General features: G+C 52.9%; 1 protein-coding gene across 1 annotated transcript; it reads right to left on the bottom strand.

The window, feature by feature from the left end:
- Nucleotides 1-5968: 5968 nt before the first annotated feature.
- SNRPD3 (small nuclear ribonucleoprotein D3 polypeptide) lies at nt 5969-18281 on the bottom strand. Its single transcript, XM_080717743.1, has 4 exons — nt 18193-18281; nt 16643-16786; nt 7803-7995; nt 5969-6105 (listed from the first exon to the last, which is right to left on the bottom strand). Exons 2-4 carry the CDS (start codon nt 16766-16768, stop codon nt 6044-6046), a joined length of 381 nt encoding a protein of 126 aa, XP_080573869.1. The 5' UTR covers nt 16769-16786; nt 18193-18281; the 3' UTR covers nt 5969-6043.
- Between the last annotated feature and the right edge of the window lie 132 nt (nt 18282-18413).

The following is an 18413-nucleotide window of genomic DNA, read 5'->3' as shown; positions in this document are numbered from 1 at the left end:
AGCGGGTCAAAGGCGCCTTTGTTTACTTATTACATTTTTTTGGTACTAGAGATTGAACTCAGGCATTTTTACCTCCGAGCTACACTGTCAAACCGATTTTTTAAAAAATTTTTATTTGGAAACAGGGTTTCACTAGGTTGATGAGAATTTCACTACTTGCTGAGGCTGGCCTTGAACCCACAATCCTCCTGTATCAGCTTCCCAAGTACTGAGGTTACCAGCGTGTACCACCACGCCCAGCTATGCTTTTGAAATAAGGCCTCACTAAGTTGCTGAGGCTGGCCTGGAACCTGCCATCCTCCTGTCTCAGCCTCCCAAGTACTGGGACTATAGGTGTGCACCGTCATGCCTGGCAACTCTTCTTCATACAGATAAAAATCACGTAACAAAAGTCACCATCTTAGCCATTTTGAAGCGTGCAATCCAGTGGTTTTGAGTATATTCAGTATTGCACAACCTTATCCCTGTCTGATACCTCTGAGGGCAACTCCGTGCCCATCACCCAGGTACGACCTAATCTTCCCGGCTGGCCTGCCTGCCTTCCTTACCCGCCAGCAGGAATTGGCCTATTCTGAACACATCATGTAAAAGAAAGCACATAATACTTAGTAATTTGTGTTTGGCTTCTTTTATCGTGTATGTGTGTGTGTGTGTGTGTGTGTGTGTGTGTGTGTTTGTGCACGCGCGCGGCACTGGGGATTGAACCCAGTGGCATTCTACTTCTGAACTACATCCCCAGTCTGATATTTTATTCTTTTTTTTTTTTTTTTTTGGTGGTACTGGGGATGGAACCCAGGGGCTTTTTACCTCTGGGCTACACTCTCAGACCTATTTTAAATTTTATTTGGAAACAGGGTCTCCCTAAATTGCTAAGAGCCTCTATAGGCTGCTGAGGCTGGTTTTGAACCTGCACTCCTCCAATCTCAGCTTTCCAAGTACTGGGATTACAAGCGTGCGCCAGCACGCCCAGCTTAACCATCACTTTTGAAAGCTATCTTTTCCAGGCATGGATTAAGATGGGCATTTTTGAGGCAGGTGTGGTGGCGCACACTTGTCATCCCAGTATTTGGGAGACTGAGACTGGAGGATCGCAGTTTGCGTCCAGCCTCAGTGAGGCCCTCTGCAACTCAGTGAGACCATTAATAATAATAATTAATAATAATAATAATAATAAAATAGGGCTGGGGGTGTAGCTCGATTGGCCTTTTTTCCTTCTAGTATTTAAGAATGTCCCCCCTCTGCTCTAGCTCACATCACCCCCATAGAAGCCCCTCCTGGTCGTCCCCTGGCTTTGCTCTCAGCTTCTCATCTGGCTGTCCGGGCCTCTTCACCAGCCGTCTGGAGCTACTTGTCTTTTTATGTGTGTGTGGTAATGGGGATGGATCCTAGGGCATTCTACCTCTGAGCCAAGCCTCCAGCCCTATTTTTTACTCTTTATTTTGAGACGGTCTCACTGAGTTGCACAGGGCCTCCCTCCCTCAGTAGCTGAGGCTGGCCGCGAACCGCGCTCCTCCTGCCTCAGCCTCCGGAGTGCTGGGATGCCAAGTGTGCGTCCCCTCGCCCGGCCTGGAGCTACCGCCTGGTGCTGGTGTTTGGTGTTTCTTGGGCTTGAGGTTCACTGAGCTCCTTAGAGCTGTGCAATTGTTTCCTCGGCTTCAGACCTCTTAGAATTCTCCTTAAGTAAGGATCAGGCCTGTGACCTCTTTGGGTGCCAGATGTTATTTATTTTACCTGGCTGCTGGATATTTTCACATTCCTATAAAATCTTTTTGAAGCTTGTCCCAGGATACATTTCATGGGCCTAGAAAGCCAGTTTGATCCTTTCCAGTCCTGCTTTTATGACGTGTTGGGCAGATCCAGAGCAGGCAAGTTAGTCTCATTTATGAGGCAAGATTTTCCTAGATGCTTGTATCAATCATGTTTTTTTTTTTTTTTAACTTTATGTGGTTTTGTGCTTCGAAATTATGTGTGTGGGTGCTGGGGACTGAGCCCAAAGGCATTCTTCCACTGAACCACACCCCTCCCGACTTTTTCTTTCTTTCTCTTTGTTTTCCTTTCTTTCTTTCCCTCCTATTTTTATTCTTTATTTTGAAACAGGGTCTCACTGAGTTGCAAAGAGCCTCCCTAAGTAGCCGAGGCTGTTTGTGAACCGCGATCCTCCTGTCCCAGCCTCCTGAATGCTGGGATTACAAGCATGCGCTACCATGCCAGGCACATATTTAATACCCTGCTCTTAAGTATAAATAGGAGCTGCAACTAATATAAGTAGCGAGATCCTGTTTCAAAATAAGAATAATAATATATATAAAAAAAAAACTAGGACTGGGCGTGTAGCTCAGAGGTAGAATTCCCCTGGGTTCAATCCTCAGTACTGGGGGTGGGGGGAACCAAAACAGCCTAAGTAGGAGCAGGTGTGACAGCGTGTGCATAAAATCCCAGTACTTGGGTGGCCGAGACAGGAGGATTGAAGATTCAAGGACAACCTCAGCACTAGTGAGACTGTCGTCAACATAGTGGGACCCTGATTCCAAATAAAAAACAAAAACTAAAATAGGGCTGGGGATGCAGCTCTGAGGAAGAGTTCACTCTCCAGTTCCATAAAAACAAGAAGCCGGGCGTGGTGGCGCACGCTTGGAATCCCCGCGCTCGGGAGGCAGAGACGGGAGGATCGCGCAGGTTCGAAGCCAGCCTCAGCTACTGAGTGAGGCTCTCAGCAACCTAGTGAAACTGTTTCCAAATAAGAAATAAATTGGACTGGGGGTGTACCCTGGAGGTAGAAGGCCCTTGGGTTCTACCCTCAGCACCACAAAAACAAAACTGTAGCCAGGTACAGTGGTGCATAATCCCAGGATTTGTAAGGCTGAGATGGGAGAAATGCAGGCCTGAGGCCAGCCTCGGTGACTTACAAGGCCTCAGAACTGAGAGCAATCCATTACTATTAAATGTACCATGTCGAGCCGGGCGTGGTGGCGCACGCTTGTGATCCCCGCGCTTGGGAGCTGGAGACAGGATCGCGCAGGTTCGAAGTCAGCCGTGCTAGCTTAGGAGACCGTTTCAAAAAAAAAAAAAAAAAAAAAGTATAAAATAGGTCTGGGAGTGTAGCCCAAGGTAGAAGGGTTTCCAGGAACCCTAGTACCACACACACACACAAAAAGAACAAGAGCCCAGAGTGCACACTTGTAATGCCAGTGCTTAGGAGGCCGAGACAGACAGGAGGATCACACAGGTTCGAAGCCAGCCTCAGCTACTTGGTGAGGCTCTCGGCAACTTGGTGAGACCCTGTTTCCAAAAATTATATATAAAAAAATAGGTCTGGGAGTATAGCCCAGAGGTAGGGGGAAAAAAAAAAAGAAAAAAAAAAAAAAGAAAAACCAGGGTAACAGGGTTGGGGGGTGTAGTTTAGAGGTAGAATGCCACTGTGTTCCATCCCCAGTACCGCAAAAAAAAAAATAAATAAATAAAATAAAATAAAATAAAAAAATGCTATGTGTACTCTTTATGGTACCATCTAAGCTGAGCATGGGGGCACACGCCTGCAGTCCAGCTACCTGGAGGCCTAAGACAGAAGGATCATTTAAGCCCAAAGAGCCCCAGGGCAGCCTGGGCAACAGCTGGACCCCAATCTTAAAATATTAGCAAATAAAAATATTTAAGCCCAGCAGGATGGTGCATACCTGTAATCTCAGTAACTAGGAGGCCGAGACAGTAGGATTAAAAGTTCAAGGACAGCCATAGCAATTTAGCAAGACTTTTTCCGCAACCAAGTAAGAACTTTCAAAACAAAACAGAGATTAAAGGTAGATTCCTGGGCCCCACTTAGGGGGTTCCTAAAATATTTTTTTTGTGTGGGGGTACTACGGATTGCGCCCCAGGGCATTTTACCTCCAAGCTACACCCTATTTTTTATTCTTTATTTTGAAACAAGGTCTCACTAAGTTGTGGAGGGCCTCATTCAGTAGCTGAGGCTGGCTGCGAACCACGATCCTCCTGTCTCAGCCTCCCAAGTACTGGAGTTACGAGCGTGCGCCCCCACGCCCACTGCCATCTTTATTTCTAACAGGACCTGGCTGGTGGTGAGAACCACTGCTGTCTCAGTACATTAATAACCCAGTGCGCCTTGTTAGTAAGTCTCCAGGAGGCACAATAGGCCGCTCGGCTTCTACCTGAAAGAATTCCACTCACAAAGCCTTGGAAGACATCCACTGCACATTAATGTAGAGTTCTTTTCCTCCCAGAAACCTTAACTACAAATTAATTCCTTAAATTATTCACTCACAGTAGCTGGACGTGGTGGCACGCGCTTGTAATCCCAGCATTCAGGAGGCTGAGACAGGAGGATCACGGTTCGTGGCCAGCCTCAGCTACTTAGTGAGGCCCTCTGCAACTCAGTGAGACCCGGTTTCAAAATAAAGAATGAAAAATAGGGCAGGGGGTGTAGCTCAGAGGTCAAATGCCCCTGGGTTCCATCCCCAGACCTGCGAAATGAATAAATCTACTCACAGCGATCGGGCCCATTTGACATATATATATATATATATATATATATATGATGTATTTGTGTGTGTGTGTGTGTGTGTGTGTGTGTGTGTGTGTGTGTGTGTGTTACTGGGGCAAAACCCAGGGGCATTCTACCTCCGCGCTATACTCCCAGACCTATTTTATACTTTATTTGGAAACAGAGTCTCACTAAGTAGCTGAGAACTTGGCTTGGAACCTGTGCGATCCTCCCGTCTCGGCCTCCCAAGCGGGGATTCCAAGCGTGCGCCACCTGCCCGGCTGATTGGGCCATCTGAAAGGCCACCAGCCCTGCAGCACCTCTGTGAGCGGCTCCCTGGGCCGCGCCCCCACCTGAGCAAGGAGGCCGCCCTGGAGCCGCTTAAGTGTCTCCTCAACCTGCTTCCTCATGCTTGTTCCTTAGAAGCTCTTTATCATCCTTAGAGTTTTGCAAGTCCCTGCCCTCTCGGTAACGTCGGAGTATGAGCAAGGAGTATAGAAAACGACCGCTCAAAGCCGGGCGTGGTGGCGCGCGCTTGTAATCCCCGCGCTTGGGAGGCAGAGACAGGAGGATCGCGCAGGTTCGAAGCCAGCCGCGCGCGCTGGCTCAGGAGACCCTGTTTCCAAATAAAAATGTAAAAATAGGTCTGGGAGTGTAGCCCGGAGGTAGAAGGGCTTCTAGGAACCCCAGTACCGCCAAAAAAAAAAAAAAAAAAAAAAAAAGAAAATGACCGCTGAGGTTCCCGGCGCTTTCTCGTCCTCCCCTCCCACTCCAATCCCACTCCTTGGAGCCTATTTGTGAGCAGCATTCTAAGTGTCTGTAAGTGATCCCTTTTCCTCCGAGTCAGCCCAGGGCCCTCTGTTTTTGGAACAGGTCTCACTAGGTTGGAGCGTGAGTGCTGGGCTGCCGCAGGGCCTCCCGTCCCGGCCTCCTCAGGCCGCTCTGCCGGCTTCTGTGCACCTCGGCCTCTCCGTGCGCCTCCTGCACTAGCGATCACCGCGCCAAGCTCGCAGCATCTTCCCCGCACCACAACTGCATGTGCGGTGGGCAGGAGCCGGGCGGGGCCACGCTGAGTCACCCGGACTATCAGCCCAGAGGTCAGGGAGCGCACTGTACAGCCCAAACTGCTGCGACAGCCGAGCGTCAGCACTTCACCAGGGGCACTGAACTCGGCGCCACGCCAGGCCCGCCAACACCGCGCTCCGGGCGCTCTCCCGGCTCCAGGGGACTGGCCGGAACGGTAGCAAGGCTTATCAGCAACTGCACCATTTCAAAGACCTGGCACCCTCCCAGGGCATCTCCCAGGGTGTCAAAACCGAGCCCGCTGCCAAGGTAAACTCCACCACGAACACATGGTACTCATTTTCTCAAAAAGCAAGACAAACAAAACAAAACAACCAAATTTATTTAGTTTGACATTTCCTCTGATCTAAAGAGAAAGATTAAAAAAAAAAAAAAAAAAAACAACAAACCCTCGGACAGACACAGGCGCTCGAGGCAATGGACTTGGGTGATCTGGAGAAAGGAGCAGAGTGCGGGCAGGGAAAGCTATCTCCGCTTCTGGAAGATGTTCCCACGCCCCATGCCACGGCCTCTTCCTCTTGCAGCCACTGAAAGGAGGAAGACAGAAGACAGGTGAGCGGGAGGGAGGGACCAGGGGGGCGAGGGAGGGGCCAGGAGGGCCAAGGGCCTCGCCCGCAGAGGCAGGGTGGCCCGAGAACCCCCGAAAAGAGGACTTTCAGGGCTGGCCGTCACAGACCATTTAATTCACTTCTGAAATTCGGAGACAAAGTTAAGTGCTAACATGTGTTGATTCTGGACATGGAGTCTGAATTATTCTTTGTTTTTCCACAACAGCAGAAACAAAATAACACACCCCACACAAAGGGCAAGAAAGCTCTGCTAGCTGCCCTGGGGCCTAGGAGGGAATCCAGGCCTAGCAGGACAGAGCCAAGGCCACCAAGGCGGTGCCCACTCCAGAGCAGCCAGGGGAGGGAGGAGCCCCCCCCAGGACCTGCCCGCCTGGTGCAGCGGGCACCGCTGGGCCCTGTGGCTGCAGAAGGCGAGCAGCGGCCCAGGGTTGGGAGGGCGGCGCTTCCCCAAGGAAGCGGAGGGCAAGATTTTATCAGACCCCCTCCCCCACAGAGGGCATTTATTTATTTATTTATTTACTTATTTATTTATTTATTTTTGTGGTGCTGGGGATTAAATCCAGAGGCATGCTACCTCCAAGCTACACCCTATTTTTAGCCAGGCGTGGTGGCGTACACTTGTAATCCCAGCATCCAGGAGGCTGAGACAGGAGGATCCAGGTTCGCAGACAGCATTAGCTGCTTAGTGAGGCCCTTTGCAACTCAGTGAGACCCTGTTTCAAAATTAACCCCCCCCCCAAAAAAAGGGCTGGGGACATAGCTCAGAGGAACAATGCTCCTGGGTTCCACCCCCAGTACTGGGGGGGGAGGGGAAGACTAGAAGTCTGTTTTCATTTGCAAAAATAAATAAAAAAGAGTTAACAAACCAGGAAGTTCTTCAGTGAGGGCGCCAGGCTCACGCCTGCGTTCGTTTCTAGCGCCCCACTAAGCATGTGGGTAGCAAGACACATCACCCAGCCTTCCTAGGAACGCCCACTGTGTTAAGGGCAGCGCGATGCTCCCGGTGTTTGCTCTTCAATGCGGAAGAGACTGGAACGGAAGGACCCTCTGGAAATTGAGGGCTATTTGCTCCTAAGACAGGAGTCAAGTTGGGCGTGGGGGCGTACACGCGCAACCCCAGTACTTGGGACAGAGACAGGAGGACCACGGATTCGTCAGCCTCAGCTACTTTAAGCTACTTAGCAAGGCCCTTGGTAACTTGGTGAGACCACTTCAAAATTAAGAAATAAAAAGGGCTGGGCCTGGTGGCGCACACTTGTAATCCCTGCGCTTGGGAGGCTGAGACAGGAGGAGCGCACGGGTTCCAAGCCAGCCCCAGCTACTTAGTGAGGTTCTCAGCAACTTAGTGAGACCCTGTCTCCAAATAATATAAAATAGGGCTGGGAGTATAGCCCGGAGGAGAAAGCCTCTGGGTTCTACCACCAGTAAAACAAACACACACACACACACACACACACACACACACACACACACACACACACACGGCTGGGGGTATAGCTCAGAGGTAGAATGCCCTTGGGGTCTGTCCCCAGAACTAAGAAAAAAAAAGATAGAGTTCCACTCTTCTTTTTCGGTGGACTCCCCGAGGCCGCTTTGCCCCGCCCCCTGGGAGGCCGGCGCTCCGCTGCAGAACCCGGCCGCGCGGCAGCACCTACCTTGGGCCTTCAGGATGGCGGCCTTGCCCCGGCCGGCGCCCGAGCCTTGGTTCTTGTTCTTCATGCTCTTTAACATGGGCGCGTTCTTCAGCATGTCGGGCAAAATCAGAAAGCGGATCTTGCTGCCGCGGATGTACACCTGCTCCAGCTGGGCCACCCGGCCGTCTCTGTAGGTGACCGTGATGTTGGACATCTGGAAGGGAAGCGCAGCTGCTCAGTGAGGGCCACGTGGTGCAGAGCACAGGGCTTGCCAGGAGGGAGGCCCAGAAACGCAGGCGGCAGCACGGCAGCAGCCACTGCGTGGGGGGCTGCAGAGGCTCCCGTTTGGAGGCCCGGCCCGGCCCGCGCGGAGCTCTTGGGCACTCACTGTCCTTGCCGCGTCTGCTGGCTCGTGGCCGCGAAGGCGCCACGAAGGCCCAGGCGTGTCAAGCGCTGCTGCTCCCAGGGCCGCCCTGCTGGAGGGCGTCCAGCAGTGTGTGCATGGGAGGGCACGCAAGATCAAGATGGAGCGACGGATCATGACAACATGGTCACCACTTCTGAGACTAAGGGGGCCATTCGAGTTTGTGTAGAGAGAAGGGGCTGACATTCAGCTGGCAGTTTGGTGTTTCTTGTTTGAACCCAGAGGTACTCTACCTTCCAGCTACATCCTCAACCCTTTTTATTTTGAAACAGGATCTTGTTAAGTGGCCGAGGCTGGCCTTGAACCCGTGAGCCTCTTGTCTCAGCCTCTCAAGCACTGGGGCACTCTAGGAAGAAGCGCGTGCCAAGCATGGTGATGTGGGCTGGGGTCCTCGGGTGAGAGCAGCCAGGCGACGTGCCGGGCCTGCAAGGCCACACCAACGACCAGCACCCAACCTGAGAGGCGCCATGACTCCTGGGAGCAGAGGCCCATCAGGGAGCCGCCTGGACGGAGGGGACCGCTGCTGGGTGGCGATGCCGCGCCGCCCTGCTCACATCCTCTCTTCTCAAGGGCTGCCTGCCCGGCGGCCTCTCATGGAACACCCAGTGAGGCAAGAGCAGCGGGTCCGGGCTCTCCCGCAGCTAGAATGGTTTCTAGAGCCGGGCGTGGTGGGCACGCTTGTCAGTCCAGCACTCAGGAGGCTGAGACCGGAGGATCAGGGTTCGCAGCCAGCCTCAGGTACTTAGCGAGGCCCTTTGCAACTCAATGAGACCCTGTTTCAAAATAAAGGATAAAAATTAGGGCTGGGGGTAGAGCTCAGAGGTACCGCAAACAAATAAACAGAAAAGAATGGTGTCTAGAGCTCCAACGCACTGTTCCGTTTACCTTCAGGACGACAGGGCCCTATTTCCCAGCAAGCTCTGCTGTAGGCCCCACAGCCCAGTTCCTTAAAATGTCCACAGGTGACAAGTCCTGGCCGTCCCCTGCTCCCCTGACGAGCCCATGACCTCTGGTACCATGGACAGCTTGTGTTTAGACTGCCAGGCTCTCCAACACGACGCCCACACCCTGCTCTGCCAGCTGTCAGGAACATGATGACTGCAGCGTTCTGAGCCCGCTCCCTCCCCGAGGGGCGAGGGAAACAACCTGACAAGTCAGTACTTCCTGAGCGGACTGGACGCTCGCCAGATGCTAACTCAGGACGATTCCCCACGTAACTCATTTTACACCACAAGACCCTAGCAGGGAGATGGGCCAGGCACCACCCCATGCCCCCGGGGAGCCAGGGCAGCACAGCCAGGCAGAGCCACACCCAGGCCCGTGGCCACCATGCTGCTCACCGCAGCCACATCCCTCCACGGTCATGCGCAGTCGCTGTGATGGCCCGCTTCCTCCCTGTGACCGTCAGAGCAAATGAAAGCAAAGCGTGCCTCCATGCTGTCCAGACACCCGACAGGCAGCCGAGGAGCAGGACAGGCCCAGTGGCCGAGGGCAAGACGCCTCTGTGGGCCTGTGCTGCTGCCAAGCCCGCGCCTCCCCTGCTGGACCCCCGCCCCGGCTTCAAGGAGCCCCAAAGAGGAACCCCAGCAGGGCCCAACACAGGCACCCCGCCCCCACACTGCCCGTAAAACCAGAGGCAGCAACTGTGCGCGCGTGCGTGTGTGTGGAGGGGTGCTGGGGAGTAATCGCAGGGGTGTTTGACCTCTAAGCCACATTCCGAGTCCTTTTTACAAACTTGAGAGGTCTCCCTAAGCTGCCCAGCCTGGCCTCACACTCCCTCATCCTCCCCGGCAGCTGGGACGGAGGCACGTGCCCCTGTGCCCAGCCACAGGCAGTGACGTTTGAGCGGAGTAGGTTTTAATGAAGAGCCAGGCAGGGACACCGACTAAACAACTTTTCTAAGCCAGGTGTGGTGGTGCATGCTTATAATCCCAGCATTTGGGAGGCTGAGACAGGAGGATCACGGTTCGCGGCCAGCCTCAGCTACTTAGTGAGGCCCTTTGCAAGTCAGTGAGACCCTGTTTCAAATAAAGAATAAAAATAGGACTGGGAGTATAGCTCAGATGTAGAAAGCCCCTGGATTCAATTCCCAGTGCTGCAAAATAAATAAATGTTTTATTAAAATAAAAAAGAAATAAAAGTAAAAAATAAACAACTTTTCTAAACAGCCACAATGAATAACCGACAGCAGAAGCAGCACCGAGCTGAGAAGAAACCCTGGAGCCTGGGGCAGCTCCGCGGGCTGCGTGCTGGCGTGTACGTGTGAGTGAGCGTGTGCACAGAACCCAGTCCTTTTCCACCGTGCTGACCTGGAGCTGGCCACAAAGAATGTCCCTTGTCTGGAAGCAGAGCTCAGGCCCCTGGTTCACAAAGGGCCTGCCCCACACCTGGAGGAAGGGGCGCCAGGGAGCGGCTGAGGGGACCCACGGGGGGCCCTGCAGGCTATGCTTTTTTTTTCTGGTGGTGCTGGGGATGGAACCCAGAGGCATTCTACCTTTGAGCTACACCCCCAGTCCCATTTTATTTCTTACTTGGAAATAGCATCTCACTAGGTTGATGAGTCCACTATTGCTGAGGCTGTCCTGGAACCTGAGTCCTCCTGTCTCAGCCTCCCAAGGACGGGATGGCAGGCGTGCGCCACCGTGCCCTGCTGAGATCACACCCTTTTTGTCCGATTACCTTTCTACAAAGTTGTCCACGCTCCAATCATGCCCGCGCAGAGAAATCTCCATAAAACCCACAAGGATCGAGTTCAAAGAGGTGAGGCTGCAGGGTGGTGCCAGGAAGGCCGCTGGGTCCAGCACGTCCCTTCCCGTGCCGCCCTGTCCATCTCTTCCTGAGCCTTTAAAACACCATTTATGACGAGCTGGGAAACGCGGTGCTCCCCTGAGCTCTGAGCTGCTCGAGCAGATTAATTAACACAGCAGGGGGTGGGGGGAGCCGTTCACAGCCGGTCTGAGCAGCACAGACAAAACGGCCTGGGGCTCGCTGTGGCGCCCCAAAAGGGCAGTGCCACACAGCGCCCGGACTGAGGCAGACCAGCCGGCGCACGAGCGGCGAGTGCAGCACAGGCTGCCGGCTGCGTCGGAAGCCCCCCAGCACGCGAGGCGGGAGACCCCGGAGTCTGGGCTCGAGCTGGCTTTTCTCCTGCAGCCCAAGGACAGCCGACGTGTGAGCGCGCACGTTAGGTGAACTCGCCACGCGCGCCGAGGTGCGGCAGGAAGGGCTCCCCCGTCTGTGCTCAGGAAATACGCTCAGTAGCTTGGGAAGAGTCAGGCGAACGCAACTTAAAGACAGACGACCTTCCATACAGACCCTCCTCCACAAAAGGCGATTTCCCCAAAGGCTATGTAAATACGGTCGTTTACGAGATAACTGTGCGTTTCTTTTTACTCACTATTCCTTACCCTAAAGCGTGCGTGCGTGCATGTATACATGTACCGGGATTGAACCCAGGGACATTCCACCTCAGTTCTTTTTAAAAAATTGACTTACTCACTCATTTAGTGGTATCGGGAACCAAACCCAGAGGCACTGTACTGCCAAGCTATAGACCGACTCCGTTTTATGTGGCAACAGGGTCTCCCTAGGTTGCTGAGAGCCTCACTACATTGCTGAGGCTGTCCTCGAACCTGTGATCCTCCTGACTCAGCCTCCCAAGTACTAGGATTACAAGCATGTGCCACCATGCCTGGCTACAAATTTATTCTGAATATTAAAACAGAGCCTCACCAAGTTGCTAAGGCTGACCGCGAATCTGTGACCCTCCTGCACAGGCTCCCAAGTGCTAGGATTACAAGCCTGTACCACCATACCCGAATGTTCTTTTTTTTTTTTTGTGGTACTGGGGGTGGAACCCAGGGGCTTTCTACCTCTGGGCTATACTCCCAGACCTTTTTTATATTTTATTTGGAAACAGGGTCTCACTAAGTTGCTGAGAGCCTAAGTAGCTGAGGCTGGCTTCGAACCTGCGCGATCCTCCTGTCTCAGCCTCCCAAGCGCGGGGATGACAAGCGTGCCCACCACGCCCGGCCCGAATGCTCTTAATTTTAGTAAATCACTAGACGCCCCCCGCCCCCTTTTCTTTCTGGAAACGGACCCAGAGACTTTGCACAGGCTAGGCCAAGGGCTCTACCAAACAAAGAACTACATCCCAAGCCTGGGATCTTATCTCAGCCTCCAAGTACTGGCGTCATAGGCGCGCAGCACCCTGCCCATCCAGAGGTCACATTTTCAAGTGTCAAGAGAAGTGGGCCAGGTGTGGTGGCACACATGCTTGTAATACCAGGACATGGCAGGCTAAGATGGGAGGATCCCAGGTTCAAGACCAGCCTCAGCTGGAGGCCTTCTACAAAAGACAGAATAAAAAATAGGGCTGGGGGTACAGCTCGGAGGCAGAATGCCCCCGGGGCTCAATCCCCAGTACCCTCCCCCAAAACTTAAAAAACACCGTAATAGGCTACCTTTAAAAGTACTTAAGGGACCTAAAAAGTGGCATCATCTGTATGGGGTACTGCCGACAACACCATCCAGTGGGGTCTCACCAGGGAGATCCAGGCAACTGCTCTTTATGACCACCACGCCTCAGAGTCGGCGATTTCCCCTGCCCGGGTTTACACCTCAATGTACTTTTATTTTTTTGATATGTTGTTGCCCAGACTGACGTGTGTGTGGGGAGGGCGCTGAGGACTGGACCAGGAACACTCCACACCCAAGCTACAGCCCAGCCCTGTTTTGTACTTGGAAACAGCATCACGATGCGGATACCGGCCTCGAGCCCGGGATTCTCCTGCCTTTCAGTCTCCTGAGTAGCTGGAACTACAGACATGTGCCACAGCACTAGGCTCATAACATTTACTTATTTAATTTATTTTTAGTGGGTGGGCCCTAATCCAACAGGAATGGTGCCCTTGTAAGAGATTTGAACAGAGCAGCTGGGGGAAGATCAGGTAAAGACGCAGGGAGGAGACGCCACCTACAGCTGGAGAGGGGAACAGATCTTTCCTCTGGGATCTCAGGAGGCCCCGACTTCCAGCCTTCAGAAATGTGACTAGACAAGCGGGGCTCGGTGCACTGGCTGGTGATCCCAGTACCCAGGAGGCTGAGGCAGGAGGGTCACAGGCGTGCGGCCATCCACTGCAACTCAGTGAGACCCTGTTTCAAAATAATAACAGCTGGGCGTGGTGGCGCTTGGGAGGCGGAGACAGGAGGATCGCGCAGGTTCGAAGCCAGCCGCGCACGCTGGCTTAGGAGACCCTGTTTCCAAAAATAAAAAAAGTATAAAATAGGCCTGGGAGTGTAGCCCAGAGGTAGAAGGGCTTTCAGGAACCCCAGTACCACCAAAGGAAAAAAAGGAATAAAAAATAGGGCTAGGAATGTAGCCCGGAGGTAGAAGGCCCCTGGGTTCCACCCCCACTTCCACAAAAAAGAAAAAAGAAAAGAAAAAAAAAAAGAAAAAAAAGAAAGATGACAAGACAGACTGCAGTTGTCTACACCACCCACCACACAGACCTGTCATGGCTGCCCTAGCAAAGTCAGACAGGTGGGGAGGCGAGCGGCTGGCCCACGAGGGCCTGCGCTCGACCCACATCTGCCCACTCCCTCTGCACTGCGGTTCTGAAGCCAACGTGCTATTTTTTATCCCTTAGAGGAAGCTCACCCAGTCACACGAGCTGGCAGGAGGCACCCCGACTCCAGGTCTGTCTACACCAGGGTCTGTGCACTTGCACCACACGAGCTACACTTCTGAGACCATCCACACCGCCTGGTGAGATGCCGTCCGGTTAAGATGGGTGTGCTGGAAGCCCTGCAAGTTCTGTTAGTAGTCTAAACCACTACCCCAGCCAGGTGTGGTGGCGCAGACCTATAATCTTGGTGCTTGGGAGGCCAGACAGGAAGATCCCAGGTTCAAGGCTAGCCCCAGCAACATAGTGAGGCCCACGGCTGCTTAACACGACCCTGTTTCAAAACGAAAAATAAAATGAGGTTGGAGGTGATAGCTCAAAGGTAGAACGCCCTTCGGTTCCGTCCCCAATGTTGTGTGTGCACACACAAATCACTACCCAAGTCCTGCCTTCTACCCACCAAACTAAGGCACCTTAAGACAGACAAGGGAGCCCCAGGACCACATCCATGAAAGCAGCACCCCGAAGGCCAAGAGGGAAGGCCAGGCAGCACAGGACCTCGAGAGCCCGTGCCACCCACCTCTGTGGCACCAACAAGGAGACAGCCGAGTCACCAGAGCTCGGGGTCCCCACATGCCTGGGGCTCAACCTGGCAGGAAGCGGAGGGAATCGCCCATCTACAGAGAAGCCACAGGCAAATGAAGGAACCGCTCGAGGCACAGCCAGGCTGCCTGACCTCAGCGCCACCAGGGTCACCAATCTTCAGCTCCAACGTGGGAAACAGCAACGGGGACCACACTGAACACGTGCGGTGTGAGGCACTGACCTGGCTACCCACAACAAATCCCACCTGACTTGCATGACACCGCGAGGTGTGGGCCTATCCCGTGGCCGTCTTGGGAGTGTGCCGCTCAGATTTCCCTCCAGAGAAAACGGGCTAGAAGGAGTATGGGAACCATCAGCCTGCAGCTGCCACCTTTGGGGTCCACCACAGCACCCGCAACTCTCCAGTGGCTGCCAGCCAACAGCTGACCACAAAGGGAGTACTAGACAGACCACTTGTTCCACGCCAGCCGCCTCCTGGAAGAAGGTTCTGTCTGGCGGCGACTTTTGAGAACTATGCTGCAGCCCGAGGCTTTCTGCTGACTCTTCCTTCCCTTCCCGGGTCAGACAGCGCCCCAGACTGAGAGCTCTCCTGCTGACCTGCTCCCTCGCCCCATCATCCTTTACTGCCATTTCCCCAATAAATCTCTTGCACGTCTAATTCTGCTTTGGCATCTACACCCCAGAGGACCCAAAATACATCATCTCCATTTTACATAAGAGGAAACGGAGGCAAATGACACATCTCAATTTTTTTTTTTTTGCGGGTCTGGGGATGAAACCCAGGGCATTCTACCTCCGAGCTACACCCCCTGCCCTAATTTTTATTCTTTATTTTGAAACGGGGTCTCACTAAGTTGCGAAGGGCCTCACTAAGTAGCTGAAGCTGTATGGGAACCACGATCCTCCTGTTTCAGCCCCCAAATGCTGGGATTACAAGCGTGCGCCACCACGCCCGGCTAACACACCTAAATTAATCCTAGTTAGGATTCACACTCCATCTGATTCCAAAGCCCAAGCTCTTAACCACTGGTTTAAAGAGCCAGTATAAGCCGGGCGTGGTGGCGCACGCTTGTCATCCCCGCGCTTGGGAGGCAGAGACAGGAGGATCGCGCAGGTTTGAAGCCAGCCGCGTACGCTGGCTTAGGAGACCCTGTTTCCAAAATAAAAATGTAAAAATAGGTCTGGGAGTGTAGCCCGGAGCTAGAAGGGCTTCCAGGAACCCCAGTACCACCAAAAACATAAATAAATAAAGAGCCAGTATATAAAACAATAAGGTTATGTAAAATAACGCTGCATAAATTTGCAAGCCTGCCTAGCATGGTGGCACACACCTATAATCTCAGTATTTGGGAGGCTGAAATAAGAGGGTCCCAGGTTTGAGTAGAGCCCCGGCAACTTAGCAGAACTTATTTTGGGGGAAGGAGGAGGTGAAGGTCTGGGGGTATGGCTCAGAGGTAGAAAGAACCTGGGTTCAATTCCAGCATCAAAAGACAAAAATTCACATGACTGCAAAAGGCACAGCTCCGTGAGACACGCACATTAGGAAGCAGGTGTTCAGCAGATGAGCTCACGTGTGTGTGCACATGCGTGGTTACTCGTGACTGGACTCAGGAGGTATATGACTTTTTTTGGGAGACAAGGTCTTGCCAAATTGCTGAGAGCCTCATTATGTTTCTGAGGCTGGCCCCGAACCTGTGATCCTCCTGTCTCAACCTCCCAAGTACTGGGATTACAGATGCATACCACCACGCCCAGCCAGTAGCTGAATTCTTTGATCTCATTCTCCATACTTTATGGCCGACAAGATTATCACTGAACCTGCTTACCGCACAAAGTAGTCACAACAATCAAAGGAAACTTCCTCCAGGAAAAAGGGGCCTAGACACAGGTTGTGAATCAAAGGCTCTGCTCACTGCAAAGCACGCGGGGGAAATGGACAATGGTCCTGAACCTGAAGTCTACCAAAGGGAGTCACACCACCTCTCTCAAATGCGCCTCCAAGATGTGGAAGAAGATGACTACGGGATGGAGAAAACACAGGGCAAAATTAAGTATTCCACACTTCCAAGCAGCATTTCTCCAGGCTGCGTGCCTCTGCCTGGCTCCCCTTAGGCCTTCAGTAAATGACTGCCGAACAGGAACAGGTTCACGGCCTTCCTGAGACACAGGCCCACAGCTCTCTCGCGAGCTCAGGCAGAGCAGCATACCTGGCAGTTCATGTTGTCTTCTGCTTCGATGAGCTTCCCCCGATACACCTCGCCGGTGTTTGTCTCACATGTCACGATGTGGCCCTCGGCCTCGTGCAGGACTTTAATCGGCACACCAATAGACATCTTGGCGGGAAGAGAGTTCTACAGCGAGGGAAACATCAGTCAGTTAGTCGTTCAGAGCCTGAAAAGTCCTGGTACTCCACTCTACTTAGCAAAGAAGCCACCGCTGCGTTTTCTATGGAAGAAGCCCAGCTCCCGGCTTGGAAAAACCCACATGGCAAATTCATACAAGGTGTGTGTATGGGAGGTTGGACAGAGGGAAGCTAGCATGAATGAAAAGGACCTTCCTTTCTCTCCTACCCTATGGCCCTTGATCTTTATCAGAATTATCATTACCCCATACTGTGTGGGTGTAGCGGGAGAGGGGACTAGAATGCACGTTTAGAACAACTTATGTGTTAACCCACAGTCCTGGATGACTCCATTGTGAGAAACACAATATAGACACCCGAGCTGTCCAGTAGTCAGTTTACACTATTAAAACTCCAGCCTCTCCATCACACTGGCCACATAGCAAGTGTTCAATAACCACGTCTGACTAAAGACTACGGTATTGGGGAGTGCAGAAACAGACCAAAGGACCTAGGCAAATCTATCTATAGGAGTGGCGGCTGCGTTTCCAATTCAGCCCTTTGACTCTTTGCTTTATTTTATTTCCCAAGGCCAAAGAGAAAACATCTAAGTGTTTGCAAAGTGATAACATGCAGAAAATGTTCATCATGGAAGAAAAACACAAGCAGAGTAAGACCTGATTCGCTCCAGTTAAAAGAGGCAAGCAGAGGACTTTTTAATCTGAAAGAGGTAACAACTCAAGATCGGAACTTAACATCAGGAGGCAAAGGAGACTGGGAAATTGGCAAAAGCAGGTTGCCCTGCTGAGGATCCATGGTTTTCCGCTTTAGAAACTTGGGTCAAGCCGGGTGTGGTGGGCACGTTTGTAATCCCTGCGCTTGGGAGGCTGAGACAGGAGGATCGCACGGGTTCGAAGCCAGCCTCAGCTACTTAGTGAGACCCTGTTTCCAAATAAAATATAAAAAAGGTCTGGGAGGATAGCCCAGAGGTAGAAAGCCCCTGGGTTCCATCCTCAGTACCACCAAAAAAAAAAAAAAAAGAAAAGAAAAGAAAAGAAAGAAACTTGGGTCATAAAGTGAAGACGGTGAGGCTATACACTCAAGGATTTTTACCTAAGACCCAATGAAAAAGTAATCGTATTTACAAAACGGAGTGAACATAGTCTAAAAGCAAGGAGACGCGTTAGAACTTCTGCAACACTGGGGAAAGCGCGAGGGGCCGGGGCAGGAGAGGCACGGGGGCGTTAAGAGCTTTGAAAAGGGCGGCCCTGCTAGGGTTCAGGGGAAGGCGATGCGCTGGTGGCCCGGGTTCCCGCCTCCTCCCTCCGAGCCCCGCGAGCTCCTCCGAGCTCCCCCTCCAGCCCCGGCCCCGCGGGCGCCTCGGCCTCCCCTCGCCCACTCCCGGTTTCTCCTCACCGGCTGCGGCCTCCTTCTTCCTTTTCGGTGCGGCGACAGACGCTGCAGCGACCGCCCCGGCGTGAGGCAAGCGAATGGCGGCGCCGCGCTCCCAGAACACCACGCGTTCCCAGAATGCCGCGCGCACGGCGCTCCCGTCTCCCTTCCCCCGTGCTCCCTCCTCACTCCGCCGGCTGGGAAACACGGGCTCCGGAAACATAGTTCCGCACCGGAAGAAAGGG

The sequence above is a fragment of the Muscardinus avellanarius genome (genome assembly GCF_963383645.1).
Source record: "Muscardinus avellanarius genome assembly, chromosome: 21".
Taxonomy (NCBI): Eukaryota; Metazoa; Chordata; class Mammalia; order Rodentia; family Gliridae; genus Muscardinus; species Muscardinus avellanarius.
Note: the sequence above shows the minus strand (reverse complement) of the source record. Positions and strands in the feature narration are given on the sequence as shown.

Coding starts and splice junctions, on each gene's coding strand:
- SNRPD3 (XM_080717743.1), bottom strand. CDS start 16,768: ATGTCTATTGGTGTGCCGATTAAAGTCCTGCACGAGGCCGAGGGCCAC. Junction 7,996..16,642: donor AAGACAACATGAACTGCCAG/GTATGCTGCTCT, acceptor CTTCCCTTCCAG/ATGTCCAACATCACGGTCAC. Junction 6,106..7,802: donor CGCCATCCTGAAGGCCCAAG/GTAGGTGCTGCC, acceptor TCCTCCTTTCAG/TGGCTGCAAGAGGAAGAGGC.